The following is a 9541-nucleotide window of genomic DNA, read 5'->3' on the forward strand; positions in this document are numbered from 1 at the left end:
AAACCTGGAGATTCACAGACCTGTACCCCTGGGGAAAAAATAAATACTTGTTTATAAAAAAAAAAAAATATGAAGTAGGCTGCTTTATTGGTCCTATTCCTAGTGTTTATAGGGGTTTTAGAAAAGCTTGATTCAAGCTGATGCATGGGATATTATCACATTGTCAAAGACTTTATACATAATTTCTAGTTATTTCCTGGATGACTGGCTCTATGGTCTGACATGTTGCTGACGGTCATAATAAATAATGATTCCTGCAGGGTCTGAAAGAAGTTGCTGGAGCTTCAGCCACGCCACTCTCTCTCGCTGGGAACATATATTCACTTGCCTTTACCATGAGGAGCACTTAATGAGAAAACGTTTGAGAAACATGGTCTTTATGGCGGTGAGAATTTACTGGTTGAAAGACAGGTGTATGTGTGGTGACTGCTTTCTTCCTACCAGCACCCAGCATACTGAAGTCTCTGGTGCTTCTTAAATGTCTCCATCTCTTCAATTTCTATTCTCTTCTCAACTCATTTAAGCATGGATTCAGAGTCCACCTATTTCTTGACACTCTACTTACTATTGACAAAGTAATAAAACAAATGAAGCCCTGGAATGTCTCTCTACGTTACCTTCAGGCTTAACTGTTCAATGATTTTTCAGAATGTTGATAACACCATCACTGTTGAAATACTCTTCCCAAATTCCATTGTATCTTACCTTTTTGTCCCTCACCCCCGCTATCCCTCTGGGAAGATCGCATTTGTTTGTTGCATTATTTCCCCTCTCTACATCTCTTAACTGATGGGCTTTCTCAGGGCACTGTCCTAGGTTCTCTTCTTTTCTGATCCGTTATCTTCACTCACGAGTTTAAAGGACCCTCTTTATCTCTAGATTTCTAGCTTAAGCTTCTGAGCCACAGACTAGAACCTAAAGGGCCTATCAAACTCAACTTGGCAAAATTCATACTCAACCTCTTCACATCTGGGCCTTCCTTTCTCCATCTTCATTTCCCAATTACATCAAGAAGGCCAAGTCAAAATCTAAAATGTCACACTTAAATTCTATTGTACTATCTGCATCTATCTGTTTAATGACAAAGATCTATCATTTTAAATTACTATCTCTTGAATCAGTCCTTGTTTCCATTCTGACCAATACCACCCATATGTAGCCCATCTCCAAACCTCTAAAATCCCCACACCTTCTTCCAGTATTTTATAGCCATTGTACTTCATATTCCCCCTGTCTTCTGCCCACACTGCAACTAGAAGCAGCTCACAAAGATGGATATTCGATCACATCATTTATCTACTTAAAACTCCTCATTGACTTACCATATATCATGGAATGAAGTCTAGACCCTCTGCTATGGTCATCAAGGCTCTGCAGTACCGAGACCATCAGGACCTGCCTCCTATCTAAGTTGTGTCATTCTGGCATGTTACAAGCTAGACATACTGCACATCTTTCAGTTCCTGGAAATTACTCATTGGTTTCTGGCCTTTGCATTTTTTAATTACTTTTATGAACATAATGTATTATTTGCCCCAGGGGTATAGGTCTGAATCGTCAGGCTTACACATCTCACAGCACTCACCACATCACATACCCTCCCCAGTGTCTGTAACACAACCACCCTCTCCCTACCGGCCTTTGCATTTCTTACGCCAAAAGTTATCTTAAGTTCCAACCTCCCTCCGTGGTCTAGTTAATGTCTACTTGTCCTTGAAGTCCAAACTAATACCTTACCCTTGCCAGAAAGCCATTCTTGAGACGCTTCACCTCAGGTATGTAAAAGGTACTCTTCTGTACGGTCCTTATTCTGCCTATCACAAACTGCCTTTCCAAGTATGTTTGCTCCCCAGTTTTTGGAATTTGTAATTATTCTACCTTAGATGGCAAAATGGATTTTGTAGATGTGACTGGGATTATGGGCCTTGAGAGGAGATTATTCTGGATTATCTGGGTGGGTACAACCTAATCACAGGTCTTAAAATTAGAAAACCTTTCCTAAGAGATAGTCACACATAAGGTTACTGAATTTCAAGATGGAAGAAGAGTCATTAGCCAAGGAATATGGATAGCCTCTAGAAGTTAGGGGGAAGAAAAAAAAATGCATTTTCCCCTAGAGCCTCCAGAAAGTTATACAGTTCCACCAATATCTTGTTTTCAGCCTTGTGAAACTGAAGTTTGTTTTAGATCTACATAACTAGGAGATCATAAATTTGTGTTATTTTAAAGCCACTAAATTTGAGGTAATTTGTTACAGCAATAAGAATTTAATGTAGCACTAATACAACAGCTTTTGTCAGAAATTCTATATTGTGTTTTAATTGTAATAAAATCTCTATCTTCCATTAAACTATAAACTCTTAAATGAGGATGTCTATTCCCTAGCAGTATTCCTAAGGCATAGCATGCCTAAGTGGTCAAGAAAAATGTTCATTAAGAAAAGGAGATTTTAAAAAGTGAGGTAGGGGAAAAAGGAAGACAAAAGGAGTAAGTGAGAGATCAAGAAACAGGAGGAAGAAAAATATTCATCTATAAGGCAACCAAAAGTTGCTGGCAGAACAAGTATTCTGTATGAATATACGCACTCTCTGTATTTGGGATAACCTTAAATAGAGGACATCACTGTTTGAGGATGGATTTGAGTATCTTAATACAGAAATGGTTCTCAAGAAACAAAGTATTAGTGGTCCCTTACTTTGATAACATTATAGTAAATGAAAAAGAAAATCAGTATTAATCTTTGGATTAAGAACTAGTTTACTACTAAAACACAAGTTAACAAAAACAACAATAACAACAACAACAACAACAACAACAAAAAAAAAAAAAAAAAAACAAAGAAAGAAAAGAAAAAGATGGGGCACCTGGGTGGCTCAGTGGGTTAAAGCCTCAGTCTTCGGCTCAGGTCATGATCCCAGGGTCCTGGGATCAAGCCCCGCATCAGGCTCTCTGCTCGGCAGGGAGCCTGCTTCCCTTCCTCTCTCTCTGCCTGCCTCTCGCCTACCTGTGATCTCTATCAAATAAATAAATAAAATCTTTAATAAAAAAAAAAAAAGAAAAGAAAAAGAAAACCAATCCCTAATACAATTGTAAAGACATTCCCCCCCTTAAGTGAGATGGAAATTTATGACTTTTGTTTCAATAACATAAAACTATTAAATATGTTTTACTTCTCCAGTTATTTTGCATATTAATAACCTAAACCAATCTACCAATAGATTATTTTCAGCACTTATAAACAACTGCTATAATTACCATTCAATCCAAAACCTGTGATGATCTAGTTTAGGTATAACACTCAAGACATCCAGATACTCAACTGAAGTTTCAGGTTAAAAATGGAAAAGAGAGAAACACTAGATGGTCCCTTATTCCATGGAGTAGCTTGTATTTTTGTCTACATGCTTCTTTATGTTTCTGTATTAAAGAGAATTGCAGTTTTATGGTCTAAGTCCACCTTTTACTACCATTCATGTAAGAGATTGAGTTTACCACCAAACTACATGTGAGAGACTGAAATACAAACATAGTACCACAACAATAAAAATGTCTTAAGTAAAAAATTTCAATTCACTACTGCCTACTGCACACTCAGTGATAGAGAATTGTTGGTTTTTTCCCCCCTACATCTCATGCGTTTCATGAAATTGACCAGTTGGTGTCTCCAAGACATGAAGACACACAGAGATCAATTACCCAGCAAAAAGCATAACCAATGGTTTAGAAAAATTCTAAGTAATTTTATTTTAGTAGGAGTAATTCTTGGGATAGAGTTTGGAGAAAAATGTACAATGGTTCTTCCAATATTTATGTAAAAAGTGTATTTTAAATAAGCCAAATGCTTACTTAGTTTTGACAGTTCAAAATAAACTGTACTAGTTCAATAAATATTTTTGGTTCTTCTATATTCCCATTGTCAACTTGCAGGTATAAAATACTATGAGTACACTCAAAAACAGAAAACTGGCCAGTAATTAAAACTTTGATTTCCCTCTAAAGGATATTCTCATCCCAAAGATGGAGAATTGCCAGGATGATGGCTTCTGAAGCCTTATGCATGAACATGCACACCAAGTTTTACTGTTGCTGGTGAACTTGAAATTACTCCTGTCAAACACATTCCACCCCGTTATATTCCCTAGAACTTTTTTCATCTTAGAAACACAAGCAGTGTTGTACAAAGTTATGTATTCATAGATTTTTGTAGAAGAGAACACAAAGTACAGCATATTTTTTGTTTCTATTTGATTATAGAGTTTACCTACTCATGAATGGGCTTCTGATTTGTGTGTAGAAACCCCGTTACAAGCGCTCATCGATTAATTAAATCCATTAGAGTTAAATTTAAAACATAATCTTGTAAGCCATACATTCAAACAAGGGGAATTTGAAACCGAGAGAATTAGCTCTTGAACTTCTTGTAATAACAAATGGTCTTCTGTGCTTAATTCTTCAATGTCAACAACAATTATATTATCCCAATGATTATTTTGGCATTTTTCCTTTGGGTCTTTATTACCTAAATTAAGTTTTCTGCATATTCAAATACAACTAAAAGAAACTGTGGGATATTTATCTAGCCAAGAAACACAATATACTATACTGCATCAATTATTTGTACATTATAGGCAAAAATAGCCCCAGCACCTTCATTCAACTATTAATTGCTTTTATATCCATTAAATCGCATGGATGTAAACAGAGCCAAAATAATATACCACAAGAGCAGAACCTACATATATAATTTGACTTTTATGTTACAACTAAAATTCTAAAATATCAAATTGTTTATAAAGTAATGGCAAAAGAGAATGATCTAGATTAGATCTGCCTATTGAGGAATTTTACACATCAGTCACTGCTTTCAACCCTGCCAAGATCCTGGCATGACCACATACCAGAAATTTTGCCATTAACTACTCCAAGGTAGCGGGTGGCTATGTTGCTATTTACCACTGTAAAGATTATAAAGCCATATAGAGAGGAACTTCGCAGCTGTAGAATGGTTCACACCATTCATTTCACAAGTATTAATTTAGTACATATTATGTGCCAGGCATAGGTGCATTAGATGCATAGCATCAGGAAGCGTAATTTTTATGACCACTCTAAAGTCTACCAAGGGCTGAGAAAAGGAGAGACCCAATATAATTTCTAGTATTCCTGGACTTTCCATTTTCTTTTGCAGGTTCAGAAGTGCATCACTGTCTGAAGCTAAGAAATGAAAGGTATACCCTACCTGTGAGCTGTCGCCTTCGACTTCGGGTTGTTTCACAATTTGTGGAGCAGGGAGTAAACTTGGACCAAACCGTGAAGGTGCAGTCATCTCGACATGGGACTGTGCATTCTTGTACAAGGGGAGGCATGCCATTTGTCTGCTTGAGGCATTCCATCATTTCTGCCGGCTGGTTATCATCAGAGATACAGGAGACCGCTTTAAAAAAAAAAATGAATTCTTTTGTTATTATTTTGATTAAATCAGTCTGTTGCTTGTACTTCAACAAAATAGCAGAATCCCCCGATGTCTGAAAATTTGGTTATCACTGTGATTGGAAAAGGTGTTCAACACCGCTAACCTCATTTCTCTCTGGAAATTAAACGTTTAAGGTTGCCAGTGGGGGTATCTGAAGATTTAATTGGTTTCATTATTAATTCAATTTGGTTGCACTGACAGCAACCAAAATAACTTCCAGTAATTTATTGTACATAAGCTTGTGAGTATCTGATCTCTAGGAATGATCTAAAACTAGGAAAGAATGTGTAAGAGTAAAATGAGGACAAAAAAGGGACAAGAACATGAATATCATGTGAATTCTTCCTTGATTTTAATTTACTTCTTTTGTTTGAATGGCACTTCTGAAAAACAGTCCTATTTTTGCTTGATTACCAATATTTTAAAAAATAATTTGTTATTTTTGTTATATTTGTTATATATATTATTATAAATATTATGTTACATATTATTATATAATTATATATATTATACATACATTTGTTATATTTGTTATCCTTATTAACATTTCAGGAGAAAATTTTTAAATATTTTTTTCAAGTATAGGCATAATCTATCCAGGTAACTCCCATTATAGATATCCTATCAATTTCAGATAATTCAAAATTTCTTTCACAAACTTTAACTAGAAGGTCTCTAGTCATACCATAAAACAACCAATAAATCTTGAGATAAAGAACTTAAGAAATTTTGTAAATTCTATATTTGATTCTTTGAGCTAGTGACTTTTTATTCATTTATACAGGGTATTTTCTGTATCTTTTACTCACCCTACTTATGAACTTTGTAGGGATCTTTGTAGCCTCTAGACCCGTATTGGCACTATTGACATTTTAGGTTGGACACTTTGCATAGGTATTTGTTTCTTGTGCACCGGAAGACATTTAGAAGCATGTTTGACCTCTACCTACTAGATGTCAGCAGCACATACACCCTCCCAGTTGTGAAAACCAAAAGCTCCAGGCATGGTCAAATGTTGCCCCAGGTGAAAACTACTCTTCTAAACTCATTGCTAACCACGGAGATCTAGGAGAATATGCAGATTCTATGGCATGACCTTGGACCTACTGCATCAGCATATCTGGGGCAGAATTCTAGGTATATATTTTTGTCTTTAAGTGTCCCAGGTGGTTCTGCTGCAGCCTGCCCACAGACAACCCATTTTTGGCATGGTGCCTGTGGATATAGGGTAGGCTAATAGGTATTTGCTGAATTGTTCATCCTAAAGAAATCCCAGTTTAAGATAATTTTTAAGACAGCTCTAAAATCTACCAAGTTATAAGGAATAAACATACCACAGCTTAGGATCAACATTGTTAAGAATCAACTTTATATGAAAAGTTTTATAATGCAGGGTAACTATACATAGGTACTCCAATTAATTGCTCATTCTTATATTCTGAACTTTTTTTCAAAAAGTTTATTTTTTCATTATTCCAAGATTCATTACGTATCACACCCAGTGCTCCATGCAATATGTGCCCTCCTTAATACCCACCACCAGGCTCACCCATCCCCCTGCCCTTCTCCCTTCCAAAACCCTTAGTTTGTTTCTCAGAGTCCAGTCTCTCATGGTCTGTCTCCCCTCCAATTTCCCCTATTTCTCTTTTCCTTTCCTTCTCCTAATGTCCTCCATGTTATTCCTTATGTTCCACAAGTAAGTAAAAGCATATGATAATTAACTTTATCTGCTTTACTTATTTCACTCAGCATAATCTCCAGTCTTGTCCATTTGGATGTAAAAATTGGGTATTCATCCTTTCTGATGGTTGAGTAATATTCCATTTTGTATATGGACCATATCTTCTTTATCCATTCATCTGTTGAAGGGCATCTTGGCTCTTTCCACAGTTTGGCGACCGTGGCCATTGCGGCTATGAACATTGGGGTACATATGGCCCTTCTTTTCACTACATCTGTATCTTTGGGGTAAATACCCAGTTTCATTATTCTGAGCACAAAGAACAACTCAATCTGATTTTTTTTTTTTCTTAATAACCAAAAGCCAAATCCACCCAATGTTTTAGGACCAAGGAGTTAGCTAAGATGAAAATGGATGCATACACGATACTTCCCAGTTTGTACAAATGCTCTGTGCCAGGTGGGGTTATTCACTGGTTTTGAGCAATTTTTGCTTTTGTTTTTATCTACATTCTAGGAACAAAATCCATTGCATAGGAGGCCAACATCACCTATGGTTTTTTCCATTGGAAATATTATAGCCATTAATGGAAACACCAATATACTTTATCTTAAGTAGGATACATGCAAATGTTATTTCAGTTACATGTTTAGATAACCAATTTGGAGTCAATTTAGGGGACTTCTATCTTCCCAAGGTATTTTTCCTCCCAAGATGACAATGCACTGATTAACATGAAGTGGAATTTTAAATACTTTTAAAAAGCATTGTTATTTGAAATCTGAACCTCTATGTATAGAAAAGTAAGGTGTTTTTTTCCAAAGAAGTTTTGAAAATTATTTTCCACATTAGTATATAATTTGACAACTATGATAAACATTCAATGATATTTTGAAATTTTGCAAACTAAATTAGCAAACTCGATTTATGAATGCCTATATTGAGCTATTTTGCATTAATGAAAGAAAGCATCAAGAATAAAGAATAGCTATAGTATATGATGTAATTCAGAGACATTCTTATCACATGGTATGAATACAAATTCCAACTCCAAACATCTGGGAATTACATGAATGGAGTTATTTAATCTTTGTGCATAGATTCATCTATAAAATTATTATAATAAGAGAACCTATAACAGTTGTGAGAAAGCTTAAAACAGTATCTCTCATACACTCAAGGTTCCAAAATGCTATCGACTATTAAATTTTTGTATTTAATTTTTAATTTCTATATTAAATCAAGCAGACTGATAGTTCTCTTCTCAGGTACACACACTACCACTCTCCATGGCCACCTTCAGAATCTGAGGGATAAAGAAAAGGAGAAAACCATGGTTGAATCTCACACGAGTCTGGCACCACACTTAAAAAATCACCATTAGGGGGAGGAGTCAAGATGGCGGAGAAGTAGCAGGCTGAGACTACTTCAGGTAGCGGGAGATCAGCTAGATAGCTTATCTAAACATTGCAAACACCTACAAATCCAAGGAGAGATCGAAGAGAAGAAGAACAGCAATTCTAGAAACAGAAAATCAACCACTTTCTGAAAGGTAGGATTGGCAGAGAAGTGAATCCAAAGCGAAGGGAACATAGACCATGGGGGGAGGGGCCGGCTCCCGGCAAGCGGCGGAGCAACGGAGCACAAAATCAGGTCTTTTAAAAGTCTGTTCCACTGAGGGACATCACTCCAGAGGCTTAACCGGGGTGAAGCCCATGCGGGGTCAGCGTGGCCTCAGGTCCCGCAGGGTCACAGAAGGATCAGGGGTGTCTGAGTGTCGCAGAGCTTACAGGTATTAGAACGGGGAAGCCAGCTACAGAGACAGAGCCTAGGAGTGAACTCTAAGCTCGGGGTTACCTTGAACCGGTCGCAGGCTCCGTCAGCTCGGAGCGCGGCCAGAGGCCAGCGTGACGACTGTAATTGGGCGCTGTTCTCTGAGGGCACACATAAGAGTGGGGCCCCGGGCTCTCGGCTCCTCCGGACCGGAGACTGGGAGGCCGCCATCTTCATTCCCGTCCTCCAGAACTCTACGGAAAGCGCTCAGGGAACAAAAGCTCCCGAAAGCAAACCCGAGCGGACTACTCAACCTGGACCCTGGTAAGGGCGGTGCAACTCCGCCTGGGGCAAAGACACTTGAGAATCACTACAACAGGCCCCTCCCCCAGAAGATCAACAAGAAACCCAGCCAGGAGCAAGTTCACCTACCAAGGAGTGCAGTTTCAATACCAAGGAGAGCAGCGGAATTCCAGAGGAGGAGAAAGCAAAGCACGGAACTCATGGCTTTCTCCCCATGATTCTTTAGCCTTGCAGTTAATTTTTTTTTTCTTTCTTTTTCAATTTTTTTTCTCTTCTTCTGCTAAATTTTTTTAACTTTTACCCTTTTCTTT

At 37.4% G+C, this 9541-nt stretch overlaps 1 protein-coding gene across 1 annotated transcript in view; it reads right to left on the reverse strand.

Moving 5' to 3' along the window:
• Positions 1-9541, reverse strand: part of THSD7B (thrombospondin type 1 domain containing 7B) — an 856222-nt gene that overhangs the window by 237489 nt on the left and 609192 nt on the right. The window contains exon 13 of the mRNA XM_032856149.1: positions 5240-5434. Coding sequence (XP_032712040.1) covers positions 5240-5434 — 195 coding nt within the window. The remainder of the gene's footprint in view (positions 1-5239; positions 5435-9541) is intronic.

This window comes from Lontra canadensis, unplaced genomic scaffold, assembly GCF_010015895.1.
Source record: "Lontra canadensis isolate GAN:19392208 unplaced genomic scaffold, GSC_riverotter_1.0 scaffold11, whole genome shotgun sequence".
Lineage (NCBI taxonomy): Eukaryota > Metazoa > Chordata > Mammalia > Carnivora > Mustelidae > Lontra > Lontra canadensis.